This window comes from Anabrus simplex, chromosome 7 (assembly GCF_040414725.1).
Source record: "Anabrus simplex isolate iqAnaSimp1 chromosome 7, ASM4041472v1, whole genome shotgun sequence".
Classification (NCBI taxonomy): Eukaryota; Metazoa; Arthropoda; class Insecta; order Orthoptera; family Tettigoniidae; genus Anabrus; species Anabrus simplex.
The window spans coordinates 337,464,981-337,482,011 of NC_090271.1; the positions used below are offsets into that span (position 1 = coordinate 337,464,981).

At 38.5% G+C, this 17,031-nt stretch overlaps 1 protein-coding gene across 2 annotated transcripts in view; it reads right to left on the reverse strand.

The window, feature by feature from the left end:
- LOC136877624 (MKRN2 opposite strand protein) overlaps nt 1-16,758 on the reverse strand; it is a 30,155-nt gene extending 13,397 nt beyond the window's left edge. Inside the window, exons 1-2 of one of the 2 annotated variants that reach the window (XM_067151807.2) lie at nt 16,488-16,758; nt 15,902-16,054 (exon numbers count right to left, since the gene is read on the reverse strand). In XM_067151807.2, coding sequence (XP_067007908.1) covers nt 15,902-16,032 — 131 coding nt within the window. In that variant the 5' untranslated portion in view covers nt 16,033-16,054; nt 16,488-16,758. The other variant, XM_067151808.2, reaches the window with a different exon arrangement.
- Between the last annotated feature and the right edge of the window lie 273 nt (nt 16,759-17,031).

Consider the following 17,031-nt stretch of genomic DNA (forward strand, 5'->3'; position numbering starts at 1 on the left):
ACACCTAGGCGAGTCACTGTGCCCAGTGCTGTAGTGTTAACAAGGTCACTCTGGTAGGTCTTCTCCTCCCCTATCCCACTGATGTTAAAGGACGCTGCACTGACCTGCTGGATATGAGTTTGGTATCTTCGGCATTGAATATGGATGTGATTTGAGCCAGTGTAGCTTGTCTGTTACCACGGACAATTCTAGCCGGACGCCACTAATTATAATTATTAAGCATTCATGATCGGCCACTGCACTCTTCACTGTGGGTGGTAATGCTCCACGAGGTATTCTCGGTACACACGCGACACTGGCTCACCACTATCATGCTCCATTCGAAAGACAATAATTCATGTCACCTTGCCACAACCAGCCACGGATCGTGTTTACACTCACTCTCAAGATCTCAGATCAGACCTGATACAAGTCTGGACATTCCAAGATGTCATGGTACGGTTGCATCACCTTCAGTTGGTAACTAGCACACCTATTAAGACACAGGCATTAATTTTTGTAGATGAGACAAAGTCTCTCATTGGCACTGCCGGTGGCTTCAAGTAGTCTACGCAGTGGCCTCCACGGTATGCACCAGCCATGCGTTTTTGTAGGTGTGCTTAGTTTCCTACTGATGAGCCCAAATATGCACACTGGGGCAAAACGCTGACAACCAGGAATGAGTTAGCTGGAAAATTTATAATGTTCAATAACGGACCAATTATATTGGATTTATAAATTTACTCATTCAGGACAAATATTTCCAGATTCTCTACGGGTTTCAAAATATTTATCATGTAAATTTCTATTTTTTCCAATATGCCCACATGTCTCCCTTTATGCACCGGATGTATTCATCTTGTTCTATATTTGTGAATTTCATGTGCTCGCACATAGCTGACTATCTAGCATGTTTTGCATTGAAATGTTCCTCCTGGATTGCCTCACATACTGTTTACTGCATTCCTGGCATGTCAAAATGTACACACCCGATTTATTATACAGACTAGTTTTATTCACACTCATCATCATTTCCCCTTATCCAGTTCTTGCTGGGTTGGGGTATTTATGGCACTTCTCCATTTTCTTCTTTCCTTCCACGATTACGGTTGTTTATAGTCGCTTTAACTCCAAGGTCTTATTGTGACTCTTACATATGATTACAGAATAAAAGTAATAATAATATTGTAATTATAAAAATGTAAAGGAAAATATAAATAAGTATAATATAATTAGATTTTGGAGTGCAAGCCAGTGTCCTTGAGGAAGTTGATGACTTGATGACTCAGTGCTGGAGAAGCCAGTGTCAGTTCCATTTCCTTAGGTATGCTGTGGTGTTGGTGCCAATGGTCATACAGTTGACATTCTGAGATGATATGCTTGACAGTGAGAGCAGTTACATTTACTGCAGGTGGGAGATTGTTTCTTTTCTAGGAGATAGTTGTGGGTGATCTTCGTGTGTCCTATCCTTAGTTGGGAGATTAAGACTTGTTCATGTCTGGTGAGGTTTTGGAGAGGATATGTTCTCGTAGATATCATTTTAATTTTTTGGAGGTTGCTAGTGGAAGTTTTAAGCCAGTTCATTTTCCATTGTTCGTGTAGTTTGATTTTGATATAAGTGATGATATCAGAATATGGCGTGGCAATTTGACGGTCATTGATTGGAAGACTAGTAGCCTCTTTTGCTGCTTGCTCAGCTGCTTCGTTGCCTGGTATTCCTCTGTGAGATGGTATCCACATAAAAGTAACATGTTTTCCTGCAATCTTGATCTTGTGGTACAGCATTTGAATTTCTTTAACAAGGAGGTGTGTTGTTGATGGATTTTGTATTGAAGTTAAGGCACTTTTGGAATGAGAGAAGTTATTGTAGCTTACTTTAGAAATATGAATCATGGCCTGTTTAAGAGCATAGAGTTCACTTGTAAAAACTCTGAAAAGATCTGGTAATCTGTATAGCCTACTATAGTCTTTAAATTTCACTGCACAACCATTTCTCTCATTGAATTTTGATCCATCAGTATAAATTGCACTATATGATGAGTATCTATTCCAAATTTCATTAAATAACTGTTGGGATTTCGCTGTGTCAGTTTGAGCTTTAAGATTGTTGTTCAATTCCCAGTTGATTGGAGGCAAATGAGCTTTCCATGGAGGAGTATCTAGTGAGTTGTGTGGAAATAAAATGGGTGGAAGGCTGAAGTTTAGTTCTTTGAGAAGATTGTATATTCTGATGTTAAAGGCTTGGGGTTGAGATCTAGTTAGTTTTTCTTTATGTTTCTTTGAAAGTAGGTATTTTTTCAAGTATTGGTTACTTGAGCCAGCTACCTTGAGTGCGTATCTCAAACTCAGCTGTTTACGTCTGATTTCAAGTGGTGGTTCGTTGGCTTCAATCTCTATACTAGCTATGGGGCTGTGCTAGGGCAATTTGAAGAGCTGAAGATTGGATGGTATCAAGGATCTTAAGAGTAGATGGTCTGGCAGAACAATATACTATACTGCCATAATCCAGTTTGGCTCTGTATGTGTTCATTAGGACATGGTAGTCTGCTCCCCAGTTTTCTGCTGAGAGAATTTTCATTATATTCATTCTTCTTTGACACTCGTCTTTAAGATTTTTAAGGTATGGAGTCCAGGTGAGCTTGTTATCAAATAAAAGTCCTAGAATTTTAATAGATTTAACTGATTCAATTTTATGGTCTTCCATATATAATTCAGGGTTAGGGATGATATGTTTATTTTTGGAGAAGAGAATACATTTGGTTTTAGTTTTAGAAAATTTGAACCCTGTGGTTTTAGTCCAGTTTTGAATATTTACAATTGATTCTTGTAATAGGAGTTGAGTTGTCATAATGTTTTTCCCTGGGCAGAAGATTATCAAATCTTCAGCAAAAGGGCAACACTTAACTGGTGAGTGGATGTTAGAGACTATACCATTAATTGCCACAAGAAACAGTGTTACACTGATAACTGATCCTTGTGGGACTCCATTGTTGATTCCTACTTCCTTTGACAGCATTCCATTTACTCTAACTTGAATTTGGCACATTTGGAGAAAGTTATAAATAAAATATAGGATATTTCCAGATATATTATGTGTCATTAGTACTTTGATTACATAGTCTTTCCATACCATGTCATATGCCTTATTAATATCTAAACTAACTGCTATTAGGTGTTGGTTATTGACGAACACTTCCTGTATTTCAGATGCCAGACTTAACCAAGTGTCTGTTGTGGAATGTGCTTTACAGAACCCGTTTTCCACATTACTGAAGAAATTTATGTGCTCAAGATACCAGTGTAATCTTTTGTTGACTATTTTCTCCATGAGTTTACACATCACATTAGTTAAAGCAATAGGGCGATAATTTTCTGCAATTGAGTTGTCTTTCCCTGGTTTGGGTATTGGAACTACAATGGCATTTCGCCATTGATCAGGAAAAGTCTTAGAGCTCCATATGTGGTTGAAAATGGCCAGAAGATAATTTATTGCATTTAGTGGAAGCTGTTTTAGAAATTCATAAGGGACCGTATCTGGGCCAAGACTAGATTTGCCACATTTGTCAAGTTCAATAATTATTTCCTGTAGTTGAAAAGCATCGTTCAGATTATAGTTGGGGTCAGAGATGGCTTTCCTTAGATCAATGGATTCACTGGATTTCTTTGTATGGAGAAATTCAGGATTATAATTTTTGTCACTAGAGATCTCGGCAAATGTGTCAGCTAATTTATCAGCGATGTTTTGAGGTTTGTTTATGAAGGTTCCATCAACCGAGTTTCTGAGGTAAGTAATGTAGAAGTGATTATATTTGCCATTTACTCTTTGAAGTTTATTCCACTTTTCCTTTTGTGGGATTTGGGAACTTAGCAGGGAGACAAATGATAGCCAAGAATTCTTTTTGCTGAGTTTAATTTCTTTTCGAGCGATTGCTCTACATTTCTAAAATTGGGCTTTATTTTCAGGGTGGGTTTTCTTTTGTAGAGGTAGAAAGCGCGATTCTTATTCTTAATAGCCTCCTTACAAGTGTCGTTCCACCAAAGTACTGTTTTCTGAAAGGAATTTGAGATTACTTTTGGAACACTCATGTCCGCAGATTTAACAAGAACTTCTGTGAAATCTTGAACAATGGTATTTATGTGCTTAGAAGGGAAATCATTTGGAGGGGTTAAGTCTTTTAAGTGATTATTGACCGTCTACCTAAATTTCGTCCAATCTGCCTTATTTAAGTTTCATTTAGAGTTGTTAATAAATGAGGAGTTGACAGAAGAATTTTCATTATTGATTAGTATCGGGAAGTGGTCACTATTTCCTTGGAGTGTTGAATAAACAGACCAGTTGAAAAGGGTTGCTACGTCCGGTGTGCAGATGGTTAGGTCTATACTACTACAGGTGCCATGGGCTATGTCAAAGCGAGTTGGAGCAGTAGAGTTCATTAGAATTAAATCAAATTCATCAAGTATCTTTTCTATCTCTTTTCCTCTTGCATCAGAACTATGGCTACCCCATAACGTGTTGTGGCTGTTGAAGTCACCTACTAGGATGAATGGTTTAGGTAGTTGGTGGATAAGGTTTCGTAGATCGTCACCTTGAAACAAATAACTGTTTGGAATATAAACATTGCAGATACATAGAGAAGGTGGTAGATGGACTAAAATTGCTACAGCTTCCAATTTGTGTTAACAGTAATTTCTTTGGCATAGATATTGTTTTTGATATAAGTAGCTACTCCTCCACTCACATGATTCACATTAGTTCTATTTTTGTGATAGACACTGTAGAGTCTTAGAGTGGCAGCAAAGTCGTTCTGAAAGTTTGTTTCTTGGAGACAGATAACAGATGGTTGGTGTTTATTTATTAGGAGTTGTAGACATTCTAACTGTGATCGATAACTGTTAAGATTCCATTGGAGTAATGTTGTCATAATAATGATCAAAAGCAGAACGAGGTTTAATCTCCATTGTTATACTGGGAAGGAATTGTCGTCACTGGAATAGTCTGGCATTACATTGATATGCGTTGGGTCTTCACTTTGACTGGCAGATTTCAGTAGTTTTTTTACTATTCGAGTGCTTTTGTTTTTTATGCTTTTATCGGTATAGTAAGGATAGAGTTTTTGAAGGGCTTTAGCAAGACTTTGTATGACTTGTGTGTAGTTTGAAGCAATTACCGATATGTCCTTGGCACCAACTGTATTATCAAGGAAGGATTGGAGCTGTAGGTAGCTGAGGGGGAATATTGATGGGTCGGCTTCCAGAACTTGTTTTACTGGCAGGAGCATATCACTAATTGATTTTTGCGTGTCTGTCTTGGGTTTCTTGGAAGTGTGATTTGTCTTACGGTTTTCGATTTGTTCAGGAGAGGCCAGTATGGATTTGTTGCTATCAGGAGGATTTGGATTAGTCGTTTCACTACTAGCTAGTGAAATTGGCCTTTTACATCCAGGAAAATTCACTGTTGTAGAGGTTGCGTGTGTTTCCATAGGTGCTGCAATTTCTCTCTCAATCTGAATTCTGGAGGAGGGAGGATCATTACAGACTTGGCTAAGTGCTAAGTCAGGGTTGGTCAGTGAAGTGGCTTCTTGAATAGGCCTATCTTTTGGGAGAGAGCTAGAAGTACCAATGTCCGTTTTGGGGTTTTCGACCTCTGACTTTTATGAATTCTCTTGGAGTTGAGGAAAATGATTCGAAGAGGATTCATCTTTTGGAAGTGATACGTTGTTAGGACAATCTTTGGCCAGATGTCCGGTATGGCAAAGAAAACAAGTGGGTGAGTCGGATGATAGGTAAATCCAGTAGTTTGTACCATCGTATTCGAGATGAAGGGATTCGGGGAGTTTATCAAAGTCTTCATTTTGAATGTACATTTGTCTTTGAAAGCTTAAAATGTGGGAGAATCCTGGAATTGACAAACCTGCTCTGATTGGGGTAAACCTAGGCATGATTTTCACACCGAGTTTTAACAATTCCTCTTCAACAACATAGTTTGGGATCACAGGACAGACGTTGGATAATATAATACGCTTGCTTTTTGTTAGAAGGGGTCGTATTTCCAGTGATACATTGTTTATTAAGATCTTAGGGTTTGTCAATATCAGATCTTCAACATTTTTCTTACTAGAGAGAAAGATGCATATCCTTCCTTTCGATATACGTGAAACAAACCGAATGTTGCTAGGGGTTGTAAGTTTACCTACAGCTAGCACATAATCCTTGATACTGATCCCATCATGAGATTCAATTACAATAGCTTGTTCTTTGGAGGGGTACGACTGTATTGCAGCAGAATAGCTTAAGCTTGAATTACGTTCGTTACTAGGCCTACTTGTGACGGTTGTCATTTGGTTACCTGATGCACTGTTAGGATGTAGAGGGTTATTTACGGTGTTGTTATTATTTGTTGGCTTACTTGCTGTCTGTTGAGGAAAGGTATCATTGATTTTTTCATTCACTGAATTCGATAGATGCCGACCTCTATCAACAGAGGTGGCCACTTTGAGTGGGTCAACAAAGGGTTTTAGGTTATCTGTATAGTTCTTCACTGTTCACAAAGACCACGGATATAATGTCAGGTATCTTACTTACAAGAATGTAGTAGGTGATCTAAATATTTACTTCTGATCACTCTTACACTAATGTAACTATTACGAACCTGTATTATATAGCAAAACTTGAGCAAACATACTTACTCGCGAACATTATCAGTCACTGCCTTCTCGATCCTTCCACGATCTTGTCCCAGTCTATATTTCGTCTTCTTATGCCGCTCTTCACTGATTCAATCCACCTTGTTCTAGATCTTCCTCTTGCTATCTTGCCCTCGCACTTTGCCTCCAGCATCTGTCTTGGAATTCTATTCTCCCCCATCCTCTTTACAAGTCCAAACCACCCTAGTTTATTCTTTTCAACTCTCTCATTTAGTTTTCCTATCCCAACTTCCTTCCTAAATAGTCATTTCTCACTCTGTCTTTCCTTGTTTTTCCTATCAAACTTCTATGAGAGTTAAGTAAAATGTTGTTATTATTATTAGTTTGAATAATTTGCCTAAACCTTGTGAATGTCCATTAAAGTATGTAACAGTGACATACTTTTTCTGTTCTTTTTAGCTTTCAAGGAAGCTTTTGGGTCTGTTAATGATCCATCCAGTTTGCATAACTTCTACAGTAACCATTGTTTTTTATTTATTCTTACATCACACCGACACAGAAAGGTCTTACAGTGACGATGGGATAGGAAAGACCTAGGAATGGGAAGGAAGCAGCCGTGGCCTTAATTAAGGTACAGCCCCAACATTTGCCTGGTGTGAAAATGAGAAACCATGAATAGCCATCTTCAGAGCTGCCGGCAGTTGAGTTCGAACCCACTATCTCCCAGATGCAAGCTCACAAATGTGCGCCCCTAACCACACGGCCAACTCACCCAGTCCATCCATTGTTATTAGCGACTTCATGGATAATTCTCATTTCTTCTTTAAACTTCCTTTTAGTTAATGGTGTATTGCTGCTCTGTTAATCATGCCATGGAAGGCAACTTTTTTGTATAGCCCTGGGTGGTTAGAGTCCTTTTTGATAATTACATCCGTTTGAATGGGTTCCTTAAAAATCAGATATTCAAAATGGAATGTAAAGAATGATCTGTATATATCTGGGCCACATCCCATTCTGAAACCAAAACTTTCCTGGTTGATTGATAAATGCAAGGCATAAAAGCATGCTGAGCTACAAAAACATTATTTAGTTCTTAATCCATACTTGATTCACTTTGCACTATGTCTTTATTTCGTGATGTTGCAATTTGCCTCTCTTTGGAGGAGATTTTAAATTCTTGGATGTGAGATTGCCTGTCAAACATTTCTTAAGAAACATTTTAACAAATTAAATTTCAATGCAAATGAAGGCTGGTTGCACTGCAGGAAAAAATGTCACAGGATTCAAAATGTGGTGATTTCAGGTCAGAAACTGTCAGCTGATGATGTAGCTTCAAATGAATTTGTTTCTCAATTTGAAAAATTGTTAAGGAATATGCCATAACACCCGATCAAGTGTACAACATTGATGAATCTGGCCTGAACTATACGATGTTTCCACAAAGAACTCTTCCCGCATAACACCACTGTGAAAGGGTCAAAACCTGCAATAATGATGGTGACTTTTGCTACTTACAGCAGTGCTAACGGTGGTCATAAATTACCACTCTTTATAATTGGCAAATCAAAAACTCTGAAGGCATTCAAGAATATTAATTTGTCATCCCTGCCAGCGTATTATCATTTAAAAAATCGGCCTGTTTGGACAGCAGCCTTTCTAAATCATGGATCTTTGTTTGTACCTCCAGTTGACAACATTTGAAGGCATTTGCGCCTTTTCATGTTGGATAATGCACAATCACATGAAGTTTTAAAAAGCTGTATTTCCTCCACCCAATGCCACTTCTCTCATCCAACCTATGGATCAAGAGGGAATTGAACGGCTACAGAGGAGACTATAACTGAGGTTTTCCAGTCTGTCAAAACTAATTCAGTAACGTAGATATTTTGAGACAGTGGCCTTGATTACGTTGATGCTGGACGTAACTTCGCAGAATAAGTGGATATTGTACAACAAAGGATTCATCAATTAGATTTCAAGCAAATATATATTTGAGAAGATACCAGGTCCTCCCTACGGCAGCAAAAAGACCCTCAGTGTCTCAAGCATTGTCTTCAGATAGCCACGTATCGGCGTCTGTGAGTTTTGATCACACTTGTGGAACGTCCAGAAGAAAACAAAAGGGGAAAAAGTGCTCGTAGTAATCATTCATTTATTTGCTTTACATCACACCAACACAGATAGGTCTTATGGTGTGGGATGATGAGAGGAAGGGGTTAGGAGTTGAAAAAAGTGGCTGTGGACTTAATTAAGGTATAGACCCAGAATTTACCTGGCGTAAAAATAAGAGACCTCGGAAAATCATCCTCCGGCCCGTCGAGAGTGGGGTCCGAACCCACTATCTCCCAAATGCAAGCTGACAGCTACGTAGTAACTGTAAACCAATAATGTAAGAAACCAGTGTTCCAAATGTAAAGTAGGACTGTGTATCAAATCTTTCATTCTATTCTCGCTAGTGTTTGTAATGTGATACATTTTGTATCATAATAAGAGAGAACCTGAAGCATTCTTGTAGTACTTTTATTTCTGTGTCATTTTTCATACACAGGATGTACTGTATCTGATGTCTAAATGGAAAATGCAATAATTTTATGTATGTACCTAAGTTTATTACTCTAGATAATAATTATACATTGCACTGATCATGGCCTATCTGTATTGTATAAATCATTATTTAACTCTAGAGTAGTGTACAAACTGTTAATTTGTTGTTAAAAAGATCAATACAAAAAATGGAAGATATTAGAAAAACAAGTATCCCAACTTTACAAAAGAAAATATTTATAAAATCCTCCTATCAATACAAGTCAAGTCATCTGTTAGATGAAGCAAAGTCTATACATGTTTCAGCCTAATCTCAAGGCCATCTTCAGTAGTAAAACAATGATTACGTAATATACAAACAAATTAAAAATCGTAATGATGTGAAGTGACAGTGATCATGATTGGTGAGTTAAAAACACATTGAGGTACAAAGTCCTCTCGTCTAATGGATCTTGCTGACTGTTAAATAAAAACACTATGCTGAGGAGTGTAGTGAGACCGTCAATACTACGAATAAAACGTGTATAACATTTGTAACTAAAAGTTGTCGTCTCGAATGGAGATGACCTTCACTTGACTTGAGACCGACATTACGATTTTTAATTTGTTTGTATATTATGTAATCATTGTTTTACTACTGAAGATGGCCTTGAGATTAGGCTGAAACATGTACAGACTTTGCTTCATCTAACAGATGACTTGACTTGTACTGATAGGAGGATTTTATGAATATTTTCTTTTGTAAAGTGATAACCGTCAATACGGAATGAGATTCATAACTTGCAAAGTATCCCAACCACCTACGGTTGCCATATGGCAACGGCAAAGATTTCCAAAAGTGAATGTCCAAGTATCAAAAAATCAACATTAATGATATTTTTCAGGTCTAACACACATGTAATAAAGTGAAAAGATAGTCCAAAAACTTAATGGTTAAACTGTTGCTGTAAATTTATATTTGATTGAAATAAGGTAAGTTACGTATGTACTTTAGCTTCAACGCTCTCCGCAACACGTGGATTTAATTGTGCGAAACTTGACTGGTTCGATTTTGCCAAAGTAGCCTCTGTATACTTCTGGACTGCCAACCCCTGATGTACCATATGGTCTGGAATCTTGCAAGTGTTACACGTGGAGGCTAACAGATACTAATACAAAATCATGTTGTACATTGCCCCCACTATTTACAGTTGCTATCTCAAAATGAACCAGGGCAAAAGGAACGTCGCAAGCCCACTGGCAACCATGCCAAATGAATGCTGAAGTGAAACTTCTATTTGCATTGTGATACATGCAACGATGACAAACAATGACAATCACATGTCTGTTTGTTTTATGTAGTTAAAACTTTAATGTTTAATTGTTATTAATAATTAGGGACCTGCATAATATGAAATAAGAATTATATTAACATAGAGTAGTAGATACATAGGTTTCAGGGCACACTGTCCAAGATTTTTTGTCCAACCAAAACCTTGTCCAATACTAAAAAGACGTCCAACAGATTTTTCTCGTCCAATTGGACATTTTATCCAATCTCACTCATCCCATCTGATTGTTACATTCATTCACATTCTGTTTCCACCGTACCCTGTATTTGTCGGAGTTGATTAACTGACCTCGTGAGATGTCTGAATTAAATACAGCATATAATTATGCCTTACTAGAAATTTATCTGAAAGTGACAATGGCAGAAATCATATGCAATGACAGGAGAAAACCAATGCTTCTTCTAAACAATTATTGTTACCACTTCTATGAAGAATGAGACAAGGAATATTGGCGATGTGAAGACAGAAAGAGTGTCAATGCTAGATGGTTTACCTCTGGTGACTTAGATAACTTCTTTGTGTAAAATGGACAGTATGGACAACCACCAAATGACACACCAAAGTGAAAATAATCTAAAGAGCAGGGCACAAGAAACTCTACACAGTCAACCGTCGAACATATTGCATATGGTAGTAAATCGATTTAATCAATTTTACTTATGCTACCAGAGAGGAAGGGTCTATGAAGGTAAGTAAACAGGTGGCAGAATAGTGTGACGCCTCACACTCCTGTAAGTTTAATTGGTGTTGAAATACCAGAATATATAATGACATTAAATCAGGACACATTTCTGGTTTTTTTTTTGTTTTTTTTTTTGTTTTTTTTTAAATTCTGGTTTACAGGCCTATAATAATGGTGTGCAGTCTCTACAGAGGCCTGGTGCAGGTCTTCCATACACGTGACCTAGGATGGCACCCTACCTGCTGAAGACGGCTCAAACACCCAGCCCCGAGCCAGAGGAAAGCTAAAATCGACTCGGCCAGGAATCGAAACCGGTATCCCTTGGACCAAATGCTAGCCATGGAGCCAGACAGTAGGGTGATGATAATGTTCACCACTACAAGAGCCAGTGACAATAGTTCCTCTGACAGCACATTTAAAAGTTCACCCTCACAATTTGCACAGTTATTTACATCATGGAGTAACAAGTCATCCCTTCAGTGTACGCATTAACTCCCTCAAGAACTGAGAATACATACAGGTAAATTTACCAGCATGTTGTCGACAATGCTCACTCTGGACCCACGTATTAGTATGATCGACTTTGAGCTGGCGAATATGAAAGCAGCACCAAGAGATTTTTTCTAATAAAACTGTAAATGGTTGTCAATCACTTTGGTGACATACACCGGCATTAGGTATGTCCCAGCAGTACACAGTAGTGTAGAGCCCTGTATATAAAGAACTTTGTTGCTATTTGGACTACCCTTCATACCAAGGAAGAGGCACCAGCATTGCACAGACTTGGAGGGAATGACAGCGTATGTTGGGCATGTTTTCATTTGTCGTCCAGGTCAAAAGAGAGCAGTGAACCCTACCAGACATTTGGAATGTGTACTATTTACTAATCAGTGGAACACAAATAACCAACAATGCTGTGAAAGGTTGGCACAACAAGTTTCAAAAACTGATGGCAGTGCATCATCCATCACTATGCAGATTTGATGATGATGATGATGATGATGATGATGATTGTTGTTTAAAGGGGCCTAACATCAAGGTCATCGGCTCCTAATGGTACGAAATGAGACGAAGTGGAATGACATATTAAAAGGCTAAAATTCTCCACTGACCAGAATTCAAAAGCGTGAGAACAAAGAAGGAATGGATGGATATGAATTTAAAACAATCAGTGGATGCGACCCGCAATGTCTCACATTCACATAAACTGACGTGACAAAATAGTATTACTGACCAAGGGACTACTGCTATAGCATAACACAATCGATTATGCGTGCAGTCAAAATGGCGTCCTAAATCGAAGTTATCGGCCCCTCATAACGGTACTGATCGCTAGCATAGTAGAAGCATGGTATTTGTTCTGTTGCGGTACTAATCAAAAGTAGCAGAGACTTGTGGTATTTCACACATTATTGTACTACTCAGAGCTTATGAAATCCGACATAGAATACAGACCTATGTTTTTCTCACTTTGCGGCGCCATTTACAGGCAACGCAAACCTATGGTGTTCATCACATAAGAGTACTAACCACAGGGACCTCTCCCTATCCCGTGGTGTTCCTCATATAGTGGGTACTAATCATAGGCAAGGCAGAACCATGGTAGCTATCATCCCACGGTCCTGCTCATATGGTGGTACTAATCACAGGTACTGCAAAAGCCGACCGCATGGTGCTCCTGTGTGCTACTAATCACAAACCAATTTTGTACCCTATGTAGTGTACTACCCACAAGTAAAAGCAACCCTTGGTGTTCTCCGCGTGGTGGTACTAATCACAAGTAGTTTCATGGTTCTAATACAATCAACCCTTGGTCGCCCCTTTTAGTCGCCTCTCACAACAGGCAGGGGATACCGTGGGTGTATTATTCGTCAGCCTCCCCCACCCACAGGGGGTGTGTGTTTGGTCCGCGAGAGGTATTTTATTTCCCTCAAGTCCGCCAGCAAGCCGGTTAGGACCCCCCTATCCGCCACCTGGGACGCGCCACGTGGGAGTATCACCTCTCCCCCTGCTACGCCTGCGTAGCAGGTTCGTGGTTATGCAGATTTAGCAATTTCCTTAAGGAGGAACAAAAGCAAAATGAACGACACATCACATGCTTTCTAAGAGGCCAGAGAAATGTCACGGTTATGGAAAATAGCAAATACTTGCTGAATCAAGAGAGGATATTCTCCTTGGTACAAAAATATCAAGTGTACAAACATGAAAACTGACTTCACACATACCTCAGAGCCATTACTTATCGTCTGAAAGTTAACCCATTGCCGTCTAACATCGTCTCGGAGACGTGATCAGCCGCCGTGACCGAAGAGCCGGACCACGTCTCAGAGACGTGCTTAACTTTGTCACAAGTCTGGCATGAGACAAATGTACGGCAGTGTTATGCTGTTCTATATTCTTTCTTTAACGTCTTTGGAAAGAGGTAATATCGATACTGTTGTTTATGTTACCTAAATCCTTAAAAATTAGGTGGAGTGTCTTCCGCTACTGTAGTTCCTTGTCAATATGGCTATGCGCAGATGTAAACATTTGAGTGAGTTAGATATCAGAACTTATTTGTGCGAAAGTGGTGATAGTGAAATCTCATGTGAATCAGAAGGAGATGAAGAGTTTATGAATCATGAAAGCAATGCATCTTCGTCAGAAAGTGACAGTAATTCTGATAAAGCGTTAGATAACATACAGCAATCCACATTAAAGCGGCCTAATACTCGTACTCGATCACGGTCAACTGAAAGCAACTGGGAGTTGAAAGATGATGATAACGTACCAGGTATATGTAAATTTATTACCGTATCATCTCTACCCGCAGTAGTTTCTTGCAGTCTCAGTGCTAGACCCTCTGCATTAGAGGCTTTCTCATGTGTTCTGACTGATGAATTCTGGACGATGATAACCAAAGAAACAAACAGATACGTAAACCAGTGTTTATACAATCTGAACTATAAACAAAAACTTTCACGATAAATGGTTTGACACAAATAATGATCAAATGAAGGCTTACTTTGCACTATGCATTATTATGGCTCAAGTACGAAAGCCCTCAATGCAAATGAACTGGTAAAAGAGGGTTATTGTTGAAACTCCGCTGTTCAGTAAAACAATGCCATTTGTGCCTTCTTACTTATTTCAAGATTTCTGAATTTTCGTGATATCGAAACTGCAGACGCCAGTGATAAGCTAAGAAAAGTAAGAAGTGTTGCAGACTGCCTACATAACAGATTTCAGTCCATTTATGTGCCAGAGCAGAATGTAGCTATTGATTAGTCACTGATGAAATTCAGAGGACGTTTATCTTATGTGCAGTTCAATCCTTCCAAGCGTGCTAGGTTTGGAGTAAAATTTGAATCCAATTCAGGCTACTGTGTAAAATTTAAAATTTAGGCCTATACTGGTAATGATTTACTTGTGGAAAGTGGGCTGCATGCAAGTGAAAGTGTAGTGCTAGAACTGGCAGAACCTATCTTGGACAAGGGATATAATCTTTACTTAGATAACTGCATCACCTCAATTATTTGTGGAACACGAATATCACAGGAACTGTAGGAAGAAACAGAAAAATGATGCCCAAGGATTTAGTAAAGAAGCAATTGAAGAAAGGAGAGGCAGACAGAAGGGCAAGTCATGGGCTAGTGGCTATAAAATGGCATGACCGCAAGGCTGTTTACATGCTGTCTTCAAAGCATAGAGGTGTGGAAACGGTGGTCACTGGGACTAAGAAGAGAAAGAGAGGGAACAGAAAGGGTCAGGTACTAGAGTGCAGTCACTGGGACTAAGAAGAGAAAGAGACGGAACAGAGAGGGTCAGGTACTAAAGTGCATCAAGAAACCCTCAATAGCCTTGGACTACAACAGGGAAATGTGAGGTGTGGACAGACACGATCAACTGCTTGTCTGTTTTCTTATTATGAGAAAATTCATGAAAGGCTACAAGAAAATATTCTTTTATATGATGAATATTGCTTTATTCAACTCATGTATTATCCGTTCTAAAGTAAAAGGAAAGAACACAAAAGTTCACAGCATTTCGCATGGACCTGGCAGAACAGATTGCCGAACTACGCATGAAGAGGAAGGGTTTCGAACGGAGATCGCTCAACTAGGCTGCAAGCAAAAACATGGGCACATTTCGCTATGCATATTCCTGCTACTGCAAAGAAGCTTCATCTCGCCAAGGCCTGCAAAGTATGCACTTCACATGGAAAACGCAGTGAAAAAACTTGGGAATACGAGAAATGTGAGGTACCTTTACATCTTTCTGCCTGTTTCAAGAGTTACCATACCAGTGTTAATTACTGAAATGATAAACATTAAACATGTTGAAAAGTTTTGATCCAAGTAGGTTATAAATTATAAATGAATTAATACTATGTTACTTTGATACAGTGTATTATACATAACATCATCCATTTTAAATTGGTATTCTGTGTTATAGATATAGCTAATTATATTATAATTCAATGGGCTACGTTAATCCATCTTAAGATAAGAATGAGGAGGAATACATTTGCATAGGCCTACTTGATTCTCTGGCATTAAAGTGTTTTAACATATCTGTACTAAACATATTGGTAGACACATTACAACAGCATTTCAGTTTTTTGTCGGTTGTAAATACGACTGGTCCACAATTTTTGGACGATGTACCCTCAAACTGATACATACGGTTAATGTTTACAACCCAGTTGCAATGAACTACAGAGAATAACACTTATACTCAACCTGAATGGTGGCAACTGGAAATCGGCTGCTGCAAGGCTGTCACCACATACAGGACAATTTTCAAGCAACTTGTAGCAGAAAACTTTAGACCCACAGTGTTGGAAACACAGAATACCTGGGTCAGTGTCCATGGGTGCAGGTTAGTTTTGAAATCTATAAGAACAAAGAAGTATGAATCAATCAAAAATATATAGTGCGACAAACCTAGATATCCAAAAAGAAATAAATAAACATGTGGGGTACAAGACTTCAAAATTTGCTTTTTCTTAGGATTGAATCAACAGGCTAAAAACATACTTCTCCATGTTCAAATAAATTCGACAAAATTCGGTAAGATTGTATCTTTAAACAACACTCGATATCAATATTCAAAATTGTATTAAAATCAGAACATTTATGTTCTCCTTCAACATTATTATTATTTTTATTAAACTATCCAAACTACCCTTTACCATTTTCCTTGATTTGATTTTTTTAAATGGTTCTATAGTCAAAACACATAAAGAACCATAATCATATTTCATGTCCATATGCTATTTTGTTTTCTTCCTTCAACGTGTCTTAACATTATTACGTTCAAGTATACCTGTAGAAGTTGTTTTATTGATATTTGAGAATGTTTCCAAAAACAATAGCAGGGTCCTTTCCAACAAATGTCATCTTCAAATACGTAGTTGTTATTCAAGCAGGCACGAGCAGATAATGCCAGCTGCATTCGCATTCTAATCTTGAATGTGTACCACCTGCGAACTGTTGAAGGTACAACCTGCTATTGGTCTGTAGCAATTGATCGACAATCCCAAACAACATTCCAGTTTCCCACATAAAGAGGTCAATCAACTGACCGCACTGCTCTAGTCAAGTGCACCAAGCAAAGTGCAGGCGCGTGTTGTTTATGTGTTGCTATGGCAACCGGACACCGACTGCCAAGGAGCAATGGACAGTACGGTACGGAATATTTGTAGGAGCGGTGGTTGTTGACGGAATATCAACAGAAGAAACAATAACAGAGCAGCAGAATCAGTGGGTAAGTAAATATAGTAAGGCTGCACCGTTAATCCTAAACATAGCAATAGCCTTTCCACGATCGATTGAAACTATGACTCATTTGCGGAAATGCTTTGATAAAG